The sequence below is a fragment of the Lepisosteus platostomus genome, chromosome 19, assembly GCF_059453375.1.
Source record: "Lepisosteus platostomus isolate fLepPlt1 chromosome 19, fLepPlt1.hap1, whole genome shotgun sequence".
NCBI classification, from domain to species: Eukaryota; Metazoa; Chordata; class Actinopteri; order Semionotiformes; family Lepisosteidae; genus Lepisosteus; species Lepisosteus platostomus.
Genome location: NC_142629.1, coordinates 16,433,669 through 16,450,781, shown reverse-complemented (window position 1 = coordinate 16,450,781; position 17,113 = coordinate 16,433,669). Strand labels below are relative to the sequence as shown.

Genomic DNA, 17,113 nt, shown 5'->3' with positions numbered 1-17,113 from the left:
GTTTTATGTTTGTCGTGTGTAGTTTCATGTGTGTATCGTCACTGTTAACAAATATTTGTTTAACCAAGTGTGTCTGGGTTATTACTCTTTTCACCAAAGCTGTGCCAGGGAGCAAAGAATTCATGTGCCTCTATTTATACCAACTGCTTGGCAACATCATTTACAAGTTGCATGTTGCTTGCCTTTTATTTCCTACAGTATATTGATGATTAATATTCATCATATTATTGCATTTGGTATTGTTTAAATGGTGATGAATCAATGTAAGTGCCTGGATCCTTCTCCTGAACTGTTCCAGCTCACTACAATCAGCCTGATATTTGACAGCCATGATCTTGGCTCTCCCTGTATTACCAGCATGTATCCAGTTTCATTCGCATTGCCAGGTTTCCACCCTGTCCTGGATTATGTCTGAGTCCTCCTGTATTGCTAGTTCCCATGTGAAAGTATTTGCATCACCTCCTCTTTTTCCTCATATCGTTTTCAACAAACCTGATGTTTAGCCACACAGTCTAGATCACTTGAAATCGATCCGGAAGAGCTGTAGTCCAAGCACTGACCCATGTGGTACCCCTCTAATGACACGTCAGCACTCCAAGCTGAGATAACTCCCTTTGTTTTCTTATTTTTTACCAATTCTTTGTCCAAGTGCACACATTACCTTGGATTCCTGCAGCTTGTGGTACTTTAGTCAAAAGCTGCAATTCCGACAGTCCCGGCATATTATGTCATTTGTGCTAGACTTGTAGTCAGACCAATAAGGCACAATCATTCTCCTTTAAATCCTTGCTTTATCCTTAAATTTACTGTTTATTTAGATGCTGTTTTAATTTGGTTCATACAGTTTTTTAGTTGGAAGATAGGCCATAGTTAGATGTGAGGAAGGGAGGGCTGATGGGAGATGGTCTATAACAGTGACACAGTGAGTGACCTCCCCCCAGTGTGTGCCACTCAATCAATTCCATTCTTCAGTTCAATTTAAGATGCTTTATTGGCATGACCAATGAGTAAAATCAGTGTTGCCAAAGCAAGACAAATACAATTAACATAAAACAAAAATCTACAGACATTTACAATAAAGACACAATCATATGATAATTACATATAAGCATATGGAACATTATTGGGAGACGGGCTCACTGCTCCTCAGGCTGGGACAGGAGGTCACATACTGGGCTGTATCGATCCCTCTCTCCCCCCTCCCCCAGGACTGTCCGCAGATCCGTTACCTGGACGGCGGAGCCTCTTCCCAGGCCTTCCAGTTCTTCCTGCCGATCGGCTCGGGGGGCGGGCTCCACCTGCCATCTTCCATGTTCATCGGCCCGCCGAAGGAAAAGCGCGTCTCCCCCGACCTCTCGGCGGACGAGCAGCTCGCCTGCCGCTGGGTCAAGGTAGGGAGAGAGAGATCTGTTTTCTGTCGGGGAGCCCACTCGAACTCTCCTGCCGGGTCCCCCTGTAGCTCATCAAGAGCACTGACCGTCAAAACAAGAGGGACCGTGACCCCTGAGGACATCTGTGTCACCTCAGGTCCCTGTTGAGCCCAGAACTCCAAGTGAGACCTGTAAGGCTTCGAAACTTGTCAATGAACATCAGGAAGATGATCAATATTGCAAGTACCTGTCTTAACGTAACCTGTAATATGCTTAATTGTGGTTAATAGGTGATAGTGTGACAGTAACATTAAATTTACTAGTTTCATGACTTAAAGTTGCTGTTCATTTTCATTTCATTCACCTTAGTTCCGCCTCCCATGAAATAAACCAGGGTTGGGAATCAGTGGGATTGAGATGTAGTGTCCCAGCAGGACCAGGGAACCGCTGTACTATCCTGGATTAGAACAGGCTAGCAGCTCCTTGTCTTTTAATCTTTAAACAACATGAATGTTTTCAGTGATTTGCTGGCTATTTCAATTCCTTTGCAGCAGCCCTTAGTGTCGGGTCAGCCACTTGGCTGTGTCATTGTTCAGGTCTCAGTGACACAGCAGTGTGTAAATGACACAAATGAAAAGCAGTACACCCCAATAGGAAAAACGTCATCAAAGAAGAGACATGGAAGAGACACATGACCTGGAACTGTCTAAAATCGAATAGTTTCAGTGCTCACATAATTTATTTTTGTGGGTGTTGTTGGTGGCACATTTATTCTGCCCCAACACCCATTCTGCTATCCCTTTAGCCTCAACTCCCTGGAACTGCCTATCTGCTTGAGACAGGTATCCAAGGCCTAAAATATGAAAGGGCTGAGTGACTACTCGCTGATCATCTGTTTGCAGTTCTGCATGACTCACTTGGCCTCTGCCCTTCTCCTCTCTCCCTCCACCTGTCCCCCTGGCAGTGCCATCTGCTCTTTGACTCGCTGCAGGACCTGGTTGACCATGTCAACGACTTCCACGTCAAGCCTGAAAAGGATTCTGGGTACTGCTGCCACTGGGAGGGCTGTGCCCGGAGAGGGCGGGGCTTCAATGCCAGGTAGGTCTGGCATTTTCTATCTTGACAAAATTGAAGAGCAGAATGCCACGGACAAACAGAAAAACACAATCTAGCTCTGTCATCCTTTCAATGTTATTATTGAGTACAGCTGATCACCTGTGGTTTGGTGCTTGTAGGTTCAATTCCTACAGCCTGTGTTCTAGAGCTCCCAGTTTCAACTGAGTATGAAATATTTATTTTTTGATATTTAATATTGTGTTTCATAGAAGCCCAATATGCCCAATAACCCCAATAACCCAATAACCCTCACGAAACAGTTAAAGCCAAGAATTATGCCCTACCAGGATATTAACCACAAAGATACTGTTACAGCTTTAGGTGACCAAGGTGTCTCTTGGATTTTAGATAAAGTTTGTGACACTTAACAGAGTAAACACTTCTAGCTTCAAAGGAGACAGGATGTTTGAGGTCTGGGTGGTCCCTTAAGCAGAAACAGTTGTAAAAGTTTACCTTAGTATACCTAGGTAAGCTGTAGGTTAATGATTGTCAAGGAGCAGTACAGACACGCAATATAAGATCACACTAAGAGCTCAAAGGAGCAGAGAAGAGAAGAACAAGGGAGGAGAGAAGAGTTTGAAAGAGTTGGGACTTGAAGCTTGCACCAGGTAGGAGCCCCTTCTTCATGATCGTCTGAACCAAACCTGACTGGAGCTGAGTATTAGAACCTTGCAATAGATAGTGTGCTGTTCTGTGTATTTAGGAAACTTGGATTTCCTGGGTAAAAGATGCGTCAGTTAGAAACTGACTTTCCTGCCTAGGGTGCATGTTTATGGATAGGAATATAGGCTCCCATTTATTTTGTGGCATTTGGGGTGCAGAGAGAGAGACTGCAGGTTTCATTGTATTTAATTATCTCTTGTGTGGCCTCTGTCGGCATTGAGAGTTTAATGCTTAGTAACAGTCTGGCGTTTTCTGCGTGACCAGAATGTTAGGTCTCCAAAACATCTTGTTTATAAATACTGTACATAGAGTAACTTATGTGTTGTATGTTTTGTTGTGTGTAGTGTAGTTTGTGTCTTGTGATCATTACTATTTGTTTCACCAAGTGTGTCTGGATTATTACTCCTCCACCAAAGCTGTCAGAGAACAAGGAATTCACATGCCTCTAGTTATACTAGCCTCTCGGGTATATTGCTAGAAATCACTTACAAGTTGGGGGTTATGCATAATTATTTCACTTATTGACTAAACCACTCTAAACTTATCCTGATTTTCACAGTTACGGAACCCCCCATTTGTAACAATACGTTATTGGATAGCTGTGCTGACGTAAGATGGTTCAGTTTCACAGAATAGCAGGCTGTGCTATAAGTGTAAAGACCACTGAAGATCACTGTCTGATCCCTGGGTGTGCAGACTCAGTGAAGTTGCGTGCATGTTGGTGGGAGATTCAGTGATGGGTGACCTGGCTCTCCGCTGTCTTGTTTCCAGGTACAAGATGCTGATCCACATCCGCACCCACACGAATGAGAAGCCACACCGCTGCCCCACCTGCAACAAGAGCTTCTCGCGGCTGGAGAACCTCAAGATACACAACCGCTCGCACACGGGTCAGTGCACACAGCGCCTGCTGTCCTCAGTCACGCCTCGCGCTTCATGATGCATTCCAGCAGGTCTCAGCCCGTGTGGCACTAGCAGTATGTAATCGCCTTGTCTGAAGGTGCTCAAGGTGGGACAGCGCAGCGGACAGACACAGTACAGGCACAGGGGGACTGTCCAGGAGACGAGGTCAAAGCAAGACAGCATCCAAGCCGAGATAAACGCTGTAGAAAGTAATCAGCACAGGGGTGTTCCGAGAGACGTAGCAGAGGTCAGGAATGCAAAGCAAGTACAAACACGGGAATGCGGGAACTAGAGACGCTTCTTGTCAAAATTCTATGAACAGGGCCCAGAGCATTGTCGGAGCAGATCTTAAACAGCCTGAGCCACCTGAGACAGGAGTGGTCGAATACTGCCTACAGGTGGTGCAGATCTTTTGTCTGAGCGAGTTTCCTTGGCAACCAGGACTGACAGACAGGGGAGCAGAGGCGTGGCCAGCTGCCGTGGCAACACTAACTCGCTGCGCGGCTCTCCAGCCTGGATGGGCCTGACAGTGACGGACTTAAGCCACCAGTTTTGTTTTGGGGGGGGCAGATTGTAGGATGCAGGCGATTATTCCAAACTGAAATTGTTTCTGAAAGCCGGTGGTATGCGGCTCTCCTCTGTGTCTGCAGGAGAAAAACCCTACATCTGCCCCTATGAAGGCTGCAACAAGCGCTACTCCAACTCCAGCGACCGCTTCAAGCACACGCGCACGCACTACGTGGACAAGCCCTACTACTGCAAGATGGTGGGCTGCCTGAAGCGCTACACGGACCCCAGCTCGCTGCGCAAGCACATCAAGGCGCACGGGCACTTTGTGGCTCACGAGCAGCAGGGGGCGCTGCTTAAGGGGGCGCGGGCGGTCCCGGGGGGCAAGGGGGCGGGGCTGCCCTACGTGAGCGGGGCGCACATCATCATCCCCGGCCCGGCCACGGCGGCCGCCATCCTGGGGAGCCACGCGCTTCAGGGACTCGGCGCCTCCCTGCCCCTGCCGCTCAGCCCCCGGCCCCTGGACCTCAGCACGCTGGGGTGCCCGGCTGTCGGCTCCTCTCCGCTGGGCGCCCCCGTCCTCTCCCTCAACGGTACGCCCCTGGGCCTGGCCAAGAGCCCGCTGGTCTCCCCCGGCTTCCCGGCGGCCGGCCTGGGCCTGCCACTGGTCTCCGTGCTGACCTCCGAGAAGAGCCCCGGCAAGCCACACTCCAGGCACCCCAGGGCCCGGCCCAAGCCCGACCGGGAGGAGGGGCTGGCGGGTCTCCCCGGGGCGGTGCTCAACCTCTCCGCGGGGGCTGCGGCCCTGGCCAAGCCCGACGCGCTGGCCCCGGGCTGGGTGGTCATCCCCCCGGGGTCTGTGGTGCTGAAGCCGGCCGTCGTGAACTGAACCACATTCCCGAGGGAGGGAGGGAGGGAGGGAGGAGGAGGAGAAGGGGGTCGGGTGGGGTACTGGGGCGGTGCAGGGCAGAGGGGGCCCCCGTTTCGGGCTCGGAATGAAAACGCGTTTTTTTCCCGAAAGGAGGCGAGCGGCTGGGGTGGGCCCCGACAGAGTGTCAGTCATCCATCCCACTGCCTGTCCGCCCTTGTCTGAAGCTCTCAACGGGGTCTGGAGTTGCAGGAACAAATTTCGTAGAGCTCCGGATTCGAATAATTTGCTATCCAGCAGAACACTCCTTTCACCCAAACGTACCAGAAAACCTCAAGAAGGAAAGAAAATATTTTCACCTCCAAAAATCTTTGGTCTCCTTTCAGAAATACCCCTTTCCTTCGAAACGGAGGCCCTTCTCAGTTCAGCACTTCCTCACCAGACCCATTCCCTCTGTTTCCGTATTGTGTAGTTTTAAGAACCCTCTCATGTATTTATGTACTTTAACGACAGCCTTGAGCTCGATGCCCTTGACCAGATTCTTAATGATGTTAACGTGCTGCTTGGATTTATGTCCTCTGCTGCTGTCTGATAGTGTTCCAAACCAAAGCCGCGTAGTTTTATTTTAGGTCTTTAAAAAGATGCTTCAGGTTTCTTTGATAAGCCATTTGTACTAAATACTGTGAACTGTTCTGGAAGTCCTTCAATTTTAAAAACTAATTTCTTGATCTGTATTGCTGGAATTCTATGGGAAAAGGCATCATCAGAAGCACTTTTTGCTCCACCCTGTCAGAGTGGGGGCAGAAGAAGGTGCTAACTGAATGACAAAACTGCCTGCGCAGCCCTTGTTCCAGGCAGCAGATTTGCACCTGTGAGCGCCCTCTGCACACAGAGCCCCATAATTCTGGTCGGGTAGCACAGAGCAGCATTATGGGAATTGCCCAAAACAGCCGTGAAATCAGCCAAGCTGGTTTGCAACTTTGGATTTGAACTTAGTAGTTTTTGACCTGCTTGTGCAGAGCTCTTTGGAGTCCGTGGAGCTTACTGTTGCAGATGTGTCCCTTAGCAGGCCTGTCCCATGGGTCTGCACGCACAATAACAAGTGAGGTCCAGCAGGCTTTATTGTAAGATCTTTTATGACACCCAGAAACAGCAACAAGTCTGTACTAAAGGAAAACCCCAGCTGACTACTTGCATTATGCAGAGCCTTTATTAACAAACTTAAAGCTTAATTGCACCCAATTAAGGGTAAAACCCTTTACCGTTTAATTGAAATTTGCACAATTAATCCCCTGCTGTGGATATTTAAAAAGATTCGAGGCTGTGTAGTGGTCTCTGGTGGTAGGTCAGTTGCAGTTGCAGCCCTTTCGCTGGCCTTGAAGAGCACACTTGAAGAGCAGCTGTCTCGCCCTGTTCCTGTCTGTTATAACCTAGAGCTCTTGCCCTTCACCCTCACAAGTCAATGCAAGGTCAAACTAGATTCCTCTTATTCTGACTGTTGTTATATATTTGCAGCATCATTGCAGTCTTTTTTTAGTTATGCCATATAATTGCACCACAAGACTGAGTGCTTCTTAAAATGCTTCTGAATTATGCAGTGCAGCCTATCATCTATATAATGGTCTATAAAGACCTTTACTTAGACTTGACACAAAGGCTAATAATACTGTCTTAATATAAAGTAAAAAATAGATACAGTAACAGCTTTTGCCCTTATTCCTATACTTCTAGTGTTACTTTCATAATGACTGGTTACAAGGCATTTGACCCTGAACTCGATTCAGTTCAATTCAAGATGCTTTATTGGCATGACCGATGGGAACTCTCTTACCGTGATGTAATCGGAATCCATGTTTCAAGCAATTTGTCCTGAATTACTTTTCAAAAAAATAATTTAAAATGAAATCAAGTACATGAAAAACAATATTTCTCATTCAGCACCATTAATGCAGTTAGTGGGGCTAAAAGCTGAGGGGACTTGTGAGGTCAAAGGTTAATTGCGTTATGAGACAGCAGTCAGGCTTGTGACTGGAAGGTTGTGGGTTCGAACAGCCAATGGAGTGCTGCTGCTGTACCCTTGAGCAAGGCACTTCACTTGGAAGGCTGCAGTTCATCACCAAGCCGGGCTAAATATTAGCCAAATACATTAATAATAGGAACTAATAAACCTTTTTCATTTCCCAATAAATTTGAGCGTTTAGGGGTCCCAAAAACCTTTATTCACTTAAAATTGTCAGTGTTTTAGGAAGTGAAAGTGACTAAAATGTCCAGTTCAGCAAATTGTCATTATCGTGGTGAAGTGACAAGAGTGCTCTTCTGATTCGGGATCCCTCCAGTCTTAAATGTGTTCAAGCACAGGGGCTGTTGTGCTAAAGAAATGTGTGTTAGTGAGGTTTTACCAATAATGGTGTAAATGCAAAGTCGTGGTTTTACAGATAATGCGGTTTCTCCACCCTGGCCTCTAGGGTTTTGTGGTTTTCACCCTAGCTCGATATTATTATTATTAACTATATAAGCACCTAGAACAAATGTTCATTTAAACCATTTCCATCACATTTGAGTGCTCAACTTGGTGGGAACAGAAGGCAAGATGCTGTCTGCTGGATTGCGCCACTGAGCCTCAGTCATAAAGGGGGAATGCTGGTCAGACTGACCAGGCGCTGTTGGGAAACAGGTAGGATTTGGCTAAGGGTATCGAGCTGAAAAGGTTAAAACAGACTAGTGTGGACAAGACCATGCAGTGGCATTCCTGATTTGCAGATCTGTACAGGGCTGGATCGGAGCCCCCTGGTGGTCGCTTCTAGTAGGACGTGCAAAGAAATGTTACTTTTCAAAACCAGTGTGTCTCGGTGTTTTCAGACTGTTGTTACAGAAACCATACAACTTGAAACCTCTAAAAGCTTGGAAAAGATTGCATCGGCAAGATGATGTGCGTCAGCCACTGCGGTCCAGTTCTAAAGGATATAAAAATCATCCCTGTTCAAAGTCTTTTCGGAAACAGGGTGAATGATGTTAAATTGTGTAAAGGTGGGCCAGCAGATAGCTTAGGAGCTGCCGCACCTTGAACATTAAGATTTGATTACGGCAATGCATGAGCAACACTCTTCATTGAAAACGATCCCAGAAAGTGCAAGAGGTGCTTTTCCATCAGGGCTCGCAGTGCTGAACGGACCCTGTCAGTGGATCGTTTTTCAGGGCTGGGTGTCATGAACAAGCATCCTGTCCGCCTGAAGGGACCTATAAAAAAAAATAGATCACTGGCAATTAACGCGCACGTCTTGGGATACTGGGCTGAGTTCGGCCTCAGTAGTTATTGTCCACCAGGCTCTCCATCCAGCCCTTTCTTTCCTCTAGGCCTCTGGTGGCCGATCTTGAGCCAGCAGGGCCAGGGTCCTGCAGGATCCCCGAGGATCTTGGTATGCGCTGTTCTAGGGCTAGAGACCTAGAAGAGATGGGGAAATCTCGGCTGATCCTCCAGGACCCAGGCTGGCCATCGCTTTTTTTTTTGTAATCCAACCTCCCTCCCCTCCAACTCGCCCCATCTCCCTTCCTCCTCTCCAGTAATGACCAGGGAGATCACCGTCTCCCACCGTCCAGCCCCCCGGGGCGTTCGGCACCTCTGAACTGCTAGAACTTAAGGTGCTTGTTGAGGAATCTGTTCAGCATCTTCCTGTGGGTGGCGGCCTGCAGAGGCTCTGAGATGGGGTTAGAGAGGGTGAGAGAGATCAACACAGGGAGCATTCCCTAAGAACACACAGAGACCTGCCTCTTTGCTTCTTGTCATGATAGTTCTCTTATTTGTTATTTTGTTCCTAGACGAGACATTTCTTCATGTTGATGTTGCTTTTGCTTGTTCCACTATCACTGCTTAACTTGGCTTCTCTGGTAGAGACGGTGCTTCCGGCTCCAGTGTTTGGCAGGCTGCTGCAGGGGTTACAGTGGCAAGTCACGTGAATGGATGTGTTCAGGGCCGTGAGATCACACTTGTCCGATACCTGTCTTGTAAATTTGTAGAATGAATTGCCAGCCCCATGTGGAAGATGGTCAACTGACTGGCCCATTTGCATGGACCCCACCCAGAAACTGTCCATCTCTTGTGATGCAGTGTTCAGTTACGTCTGGGTTACACAGCAGTCATCCAAGACTGGACTTGGAGTGTCCTGCCTCAGGGTTTCCTGTATGGATGAGGCTTTAGTTTGTCGGTGATGCTGAGCAGTTCAAGCCTCAAAAGTGTTTAAGGAGACATGAAGAAGGATGGTTTTGGAAATAAGTACCTGCTGCTGCACAGATCCCAGGACAGCCCGATACTGTTGAGCAGTATGTTGAACAGCAGAGCAGTCCTTTGCTGTAGTATTACAGGGTCATTGGCTTATACTGTCTTGATTCTGGAAGGACAAGTGTATCAGCCAAATATCTCGGACAGGTACATAAAAACTGTCTAGATTTTCTACAGTCTTTTCCTGTTCTGTAGGCTCCAGTACAGCAGTGCCCATCTGGATGAATGTTAATTTAAAACCTGTTAGCTGCTAGCTTGTAGCTGCAGTGATTGGACGGAGATCCTGCCCACACGCTGTTTTAAGTGTGAAGTGTGCAATGATCTCGATGCCAGTGGCGGAATCGATCACAGCCCGCGTAGATGAGTAAATTGAGCCTTGGATCATCTCTAGATATCCAAACTGTGCATTTGGCTTCAGTCCTGACAGACAGGGTTTGAGTCATACAGCCTGCCTCAACTGCACAGCTGAGGGTGATGATATCCTTCCCTGTGGCTCAGGAGAAGATGCCATGTATGTAAAATGTCTGTAAAAATAAATAATTAATGGGAGAGCATTGAAAGCATTGTCCACAGGTGGAGCAGCAGATTAGGTGAAGCTCTGAAAGCTTGCCCTTTCAGGAACTGCTGGCAACAGAACAACTTTATTTAATCTGGAGAAACAGCGGCAGGGACATTTATCTGGCACTTAAACACAAGCAGGGTCAGTTGGCTCAGTACAAATAAAGTCACCCTTCCTGTGTGATTTTAGGTGAAAAGACCTGAATATTCTCAGATAGGGCTTTTTGGGACTGTGCTGCAGCAGTCAAAAGAAATTCAAAGAATAATTCGTAACACTTCCAGCAAAACAGTTCTGTTCGAGCGCCACAGTGACGGTGGGCAGGCTGTCAGGTGGAGGTCAAAAAGAAACACGTTCCTTTATACTGTAACAAAGATCCTATATACTAGGATAAGCTGTCCAGGATTACAGTCTACTACAACACAGCTCAGAAATAGGCAACAAACAAAACTCCCCGAAACGAACTGAAGGATTTTAATCATAATAGGAGGATAAATTCTCCACATGGACAAAAGTTTGTACTGCAGACTCTATTTGCTAGTAAAAATAAGGTGTTTTATCTGATTTAAGGTGCAGCCATGGATGTATATAAGACTTTATCACCGTAAGCAGAACCATGACCGCTGCTGTATATCCTAATGAGCAGCAGAACTGGGAGGTGGCATGGACTTAGCGGTTAAACTTATGGATGGTGACCCCCCCCCCTCCCCCATTTCTGCCCCTGCCCACCCACCTGTACCTTCCAGTAGGACTGAGGACCGCCCAGGGCTAGCTTCTCCTGCCGCTTGGTGCAGGTGGGTGCTCCAGTCAAACAGGCGATCAAGTCCTTTTAAAGTCAGGAGGGTGAAAGGTGCCGCCTGTAACCCACTCCTGGCCTAGTGAAGCAAAGAGGCTATCCCAGGCTGCCGAGGAGAAGACCTCGGCCTGCCCCGCTAGACAGAGAGGGCGCTTGGCAACCTGTCTCTGTCTACGCGCCCACTAGGAGGCGCTGTCGGGGGGAGGGGGGGTCTCTACTGGAGAAAGCCAAGACTGACACAGACCCTCCAGGGGTCCACACAACCTTAAAATGTTAATAAGCTGTTTTGACGTATTAACCCTTTGAGCACTTTAAAGGCGTGCGGGTCACATCCCGCCCTGGAATAATTCAATTCCCCACCACCACCCCCCAAGCCCTAGATTGCAGAAGAAGAGAGACAGAGGTGCCTCTCAACTTTAACTTGCAAACGAGGAATCGTTTGATCCCTGTTTCATCAGATAAAGGCCTAAGGTACTGTAGCTTCATTGTACTGGCTGATGTGAAGAGACACTTAAAAGATGTGGCACAAATCAGAATTCTCAGAAACCTGCACTGCAGTATTCAAAAACCTTGCAAGGCAGAAACCTCCAACCATTATCTCCACTGTCACATTTACATCTAAGCTGGCAACTTGGTTTCTCTGGTGAACTTTCTAACTGTGTTTAATTGTAATTTTAAGAACCACTAAAATGGTTCTCTATGGTTCACCCTGGTATTTTCTTCCACACAGAGTAAAACAGCACAGCCAAGGTCTCACTTTAAGTGACTGCCAAGCAGCTGTCTTATCTCAGCAAAGCCTTTGATCCAAAGCGAAGAGATGGGGTGGGATCGCATGTTTTCTTTCTCCGAACACAACTTGTCTCACTGGACGAGTTTATACTGCTCTATAATGCATTTGTAGCGATCATTAAAAATGTAGTACAATATTTAAGAAGGGACGCCATAATTGAATGTGCTGTAGAGGTGCAGAAAGGGTTAATAATAATAGACTAAGGCCTGAGAAGGCCTGTATCAGAGGTTTTTTTGTTTTTGCACATTGAGATATTTTAATATCAGTATTTTTAATGGTTCTAAGTGCCTTCTATTATAGTTGAAATGTAGAGGATATACAGTATATTAAATATAAATATATATTTTTTCTCCGGCTCCAATATTGAAGCCGCACGTACAGAGTTGTAAAAGTCTTAAATTGGTACAAGTTAGCAGTGTGCTCCTGTTTTAGAGGAAGTTTATTATGTCGACGAGAAAACAAAACAATTTAATAAAGTTGCATTTGATAACTTTACTGTGTCATCTTCTGGGTTTTTTTGTTTTGTGAATTCAGGGGCGAGAGAACCCCGATAAAAAGTTTGACCCTTGAAGACCTGTGTGTGTAGGTGACTTGCGATCGTGCCAGTGTCCGTAGCGTTCCCGGTAATGACTTTAATTACTAAGCTCCCGGGTGGCGCAGTGGCAGGGCAGGTAGTGTTATAGCTTTGCAGTACTTCGGTCCCAGGCTTCGTTCCGGCCTGCTGCCCCTTCTGCGCGGAGTTTGCATGTTCTCCCTCGGACTGCATGGACTTTGACCCATCACCCCAGGTCCTCATTTCCCACTTGCTGCCCTGGTTAACTGGCATATCTGAATTGCTCCGTGTACATGAGCGAGTGTTTCCTTCAATGACCTGGCATCAAGGCTGTAGTCCTGCCTTTTAGATAGATAGATAATACTTTATTAATCCCGTGGGGAAATTGATGAAATTTCAAAATTGATGATTTTGTCCAGTGCTGGTCCAGATTAGCCTCACTGCAGCCCTGAAGAATAAATCCCGGTCCAGAAAATAGCCAACACCACCACACAGTCACACAGGACACGTTCCAGGTTAAATCACGTCACAGCACACTGTTGCTAAAACGCGCCAGTATGAGTTCTGTGAGGCTGCCCCCCTTCAAACGGCACCAACCATTGCGTTTGTGCAGCTGGAAGTGTTGCTTTTGTTTCCGAGCTATAACGCCTTACGTCTTCGGGGGGCGTGACGTCACTCTGCCCCCTACAACAGCGCAGGAGACCCGAACCGGTCGGGTTCGTTGGTGATGCGTCTGGACCGGTTTGTGCCGTTGAAATCAGTTTCCAAGCTGATTTTGTGCCTTCTTTTTCTGGTGATCACATAACCAGGTAGGTTGACTTTGACCGCCAGCTTCCCGTCCGGAAAGTCCGAGCGCCGTATTACTGGTGCGGAGGTACTGGAAGGATATCTGCAATTTCGTTTCGCTTTTTGGGGGCGGGGGTTGAGTTTGCATTTAATACCACTATTTTCTGCGAGTTTATGCGAACAGGAAAATTAGGTTTGTCTCCAATATCACACCGTAATCACAAGAGTTGCGGGTTTAGCCTTAAAAAGCGAGTATTATCAAAGAACTATATGTTCTGAGAAAAACGCTTTAACTAGCACGTCTTTAAAAAACCGTCATCGTCCCGTTATCCATGTCTTTGTAATGAACTTTTTAATTGAACATTTACGATTTGTTTTCGGTTCAACTCAAACTACTTTATTCAGATCATGAATAGTAAAAGGTTAGAAATAAGCGTCACCCTCGCGCCATCTACGGCGTTTACTCCTGTGTTTGGAGTTCAGATCGAGCAGTAAGAATTATACTGTTAGTTTGACAGTCAGTCTCACCTGTGATTACTGTACTGTACGTCACTCACTGACCGTGGTTCCGCAACACTTTTCACTGTATTACCTGTGTGCACAGTGTATAACACTATATAGAGTTTTTAATGACTTTTTTAAATAATCGAAATTAATTTGCATCTCTGTCTTACAGATGACAATTATGAGTTCATATAAAGCCCCTAAATACCTGCCGCACACTGTTTCCACTAGTTCATTGCCTTCACTGAAATTCATAGACTCCATTTTCACCACCTGCACTCTTTGCACTTGACTACAGCAACTTTCATATCTTATAGTATATAAAATAACATTTTCTCTAATATTAATAATAAGGAGTGATGTGATGTTCCATTATTTGCAAAACCTGTTTTTTCCGTCCTCATCGCTATTCTGTTTTCTAGGCATACAGCAGTTCACATTCTATTTACATGCGTCGCTTTTGATTTTTACATCTTGAATCTGAAGGATTAAACTTCTGTGTGAAACTTTGTCAAATGCCAATGGAAATATATCATATTGTGACACCTACTGGTATAAAGGAACTAAAGAGATACTCCGCCCAGCCACTAGTTAGCTAGAGTATAAAACATTTAGTTCAATTTAATCGTTCATGCAGTTTTTTAAAAGTTGTCTTTAGATTAATTTCGGACATATTTTTAAATTTAAAAATCAACATTTTAACCTCTCAGGCTTCACGTCTGACGCATGACATACAGGATCCTTCAATCTACTGTAAACCTTTTTAACTATCATTCGAAAAGATGAACAAGTCATGTCCAGTCGCAAAAAATGCTAGAAAAGCGCTTTACAAAGGCGTTTCAGTAGCTTTATTGCTTGAAATGAGAGTAAACAGGCGAACCGCCTCGTCTCGGGGCTGTGACTTGGCTTTAGGCTGTATAAGAGATGTACATGGCCGGTATTTTGCGTGGCCGGCTTGGTGGCTCCGCGGGCTGAACCATCGGACATGTCTAAAGTTCAGAGAGCAGATCGACTCCCGGAGAGTCGTGTGAGTTGAAGTCGAGCCCCGAGCCTCCCCGTCAGTCTGAGACCTAAGCCCCGTGAAAAAACTCGGTGAAGCTCTCATGCTGCCGGGGTGAGTTTGTCGAAGTGGCTGTTCTCTACCACGCCGGCCGTTTTGGGGGGCTCCATTTTCGGGGCCTTCCAAAACAGGGAAAACGGGGGGTTTAAGACCTTTATAAATGCATAGATCGGAATTCAATTCTAAAAAGCAGCCCCTTATACCACTGAGACACCTGCAGGACAGGTGTGGCACTAGCAGTGAAAGAGAGGTGCAGTCCTAACTAGGAGCGACAGGGGTCTCTCTCCAGCACATTTCTCTTGATTCGACCAGCTGGCCGCAAGCTAAACGAGTCCGGCGAACAGTTTTGTAGGGGAATGTCACTGAATTAGGTTCTCTGGAAATCCTCAGCAGTTAAATACTAAATTTATGATTTGGTGAGTTCAAGTTTCTATTTATCTTCAGTAGCGTGAGTGTTGAGCCCTTGTATCCGAGTGCACAGCTGTCATTCAGGAGCCGAGCCCGCCCCCAGAGTGACCTTCCTCAGCGGACACGCCCCGTCCACCTGTTCCACAGGTGCGCCCGGCAAGATGGCGGCGGGGAGAGTTTCTGCGGCGTGAGGTGTGTTTGCTTTTTATTTCTAATTTTCTTATTTTAAAGACAAAAACTCAAATTTGACTTTGAGGAAAGTTAGACAAAAATGTATTGTTGTTGCAACTTTTGTTAATTGCATTTGTTTCTGTTGAATTTGTGTTTTAGGACGCCGACTGTCTGTTTGAGCGTGCTCTCGAAGTTTTAAAAGTCTGCATTCAGCGTTCTTATACTACCTTTCATGTAAGTATTTTTTAAAGACATGGTATCTCTAGCTCTGTTTCCTTTAACGAAAAAAAGCTGTAATTTATCTTCAGTCATTTGCTTTATAAAGTTAGTAACTGTGTATATAACCGATAGTATCTGATTTTCCTTATCGGGTTAGAATTTCGCTTTCCGTTCCGAAATGATAAAATTTTGCAAAGATTAAATGAACTAATTCGTACGTTTTCTTATTTCTCCAGGTGACAAAAGCATTTCAAAAACCGGCCTCCAGTTATTGGTGTTTTATTCCGTGGTAAGTTTTATTCTTATCTCACGCTATACTGTTTATATCTGTGTATTAAAGACGACACGTATTTCACAGCATTTTAACACCAGAACGGTTTTCTACTAATGTTATCATTTCTTTTCGTTGTTGTGCTTTTGCTGAAAACAAATAGGAAACAATAAAGCGCTGGTTCTTTTTTATGGATTCTTTTATTCATAATAGGCTGAACCTACTCTCTAAATATTGGAGTAGTGTGACTGGGATGTGTCTGTGATTTCTCATGCTGTTACCTATTGGTTTCATGTTGAATTTGAGCGTGTTTGTATGTTTCTTTATTGGGGGCAGTTTATTAAAAAAGTTAAGACTTCAGAACTTCAAGTTAATCGATTCTGCAAATCCGATATCTTGTTGACTTGATCCTTTTTCTTTTGCCTTCAGTTCTGCGGTTCCATCTGCTCTGCGCTCCGACGATCTCCTTTCCAATCCACTCCAGCAACTCGACGAGCGTTGGCAGGTTCTTCTCGACAATGTGTGCTTTTCCTTGAATTTTATTTTGATATCGGTGGCATGATCTGTAATGTACCCTTTGTATATCGATATATATTATTGTTAACCTGCATGTTTCATGTTCACTGCTGCTATTGTATGTGCTGCGGCTCCTGGTTCTCGGCGCTCCGACGATCTCCGGCAATTAATTATTGACAATGTGTGCTTTACCTTGAATTTTTTTTTATATTGGTGGCTTTATCTGTAATGTACCCTTTGTATACCGATATATATTATTGTTAACCTGCATGTTTCATGTTGACTGCTGCTATTGTTTGTGCTGTGCCTTCAGTTCTCGGCGCTCCGACAATCTCCGGCAATTTATTGACATTCTGTGCTTTTCTTACATTTGATTTTTGTTACCAGTGGCTTGATCTGTAATGTCCCGATTCAGTGCTGTATTTTATTCTTGACCTGCATGTTTTCTGTTGACTGCTGCTATTGTATGTGCTGTGAATTCTGCAATAAAAACTCTCGTTTCATTGTCTGCATTGTCCTGTATTTTCGAAGGTGTGAAGTGTTGTCTTGCGGCGTGCGCCACGCACCGCAAGGCGACACCCCATCGCACTGACCTGGAAAAGTGCGAGGACGCCCGCCTTTTTAGATAGTCTGGGGGGGGAATAGGGTCCCTAGGAGGGAGCGTGGGTCTAGCCCTGGGGGGAGGAGAAGGGAGGATAGCTCTAGCCAAGCCCCCTCACTCCCAGCAGGAGGGGAAGGCAGGCTGGAGATGGCCTCGGCCCGAGAGAGAGGAGGCACCCA

At 46.0% G+C, this 17,113-nt stretch overlaps 1 protein-coding gene and 1 long non-coding RNA gene across 2 annotated transcripts in view; both read left to right on the top strand.

Annotated features, from left to right (window-relative positions):
• The window catches only part of glis2b (GLIS family zinc finger 2b), a 48,608-nt gene extending 36,268 nt beyond the window's left edge, over positions 1-12,340 (top strand). Inside the window, exons 4-7 of the mRNA XM_088612984.1 lie at positions 1,209-1,391; positions 2,335-2,468; positions 3,921-4,039; positions 4,703-12,340. Coding sequence (XP_088469110.1) covers positions 1,209-1,391; positions 2,335-2,468; positions 3,921-4,039; positions 4,703-5,448 — 1,182 coding nt within the window. The 3' untranslated portion in view covers positions 5,449-12,340. The remainder of the gene's footprint in view (positions 1-1,208; positions 1,392-2,334; positions 2,469-3,920; positions 4,040-4,702) is intronic.
• A 659-nt stretch (positions 12,341-12,999) lies between these two features.
• Positions 13,000-16,841, top strand: LOC148645256 (uncharacterized). The gene is made up of 5 exons (XR_015928547.1): positions 13,000-13,207; positions 15,193-15,348; positions 15,487-15,561; positions 15,783-15,835; positions 16,247-16,841. It is a non-coding gene; the product is annotated as an uncharacterized LOC148645256 (long non-coding RNA).
• Positions 16,842-17,113: the final 272 nt, after the last annotated feature.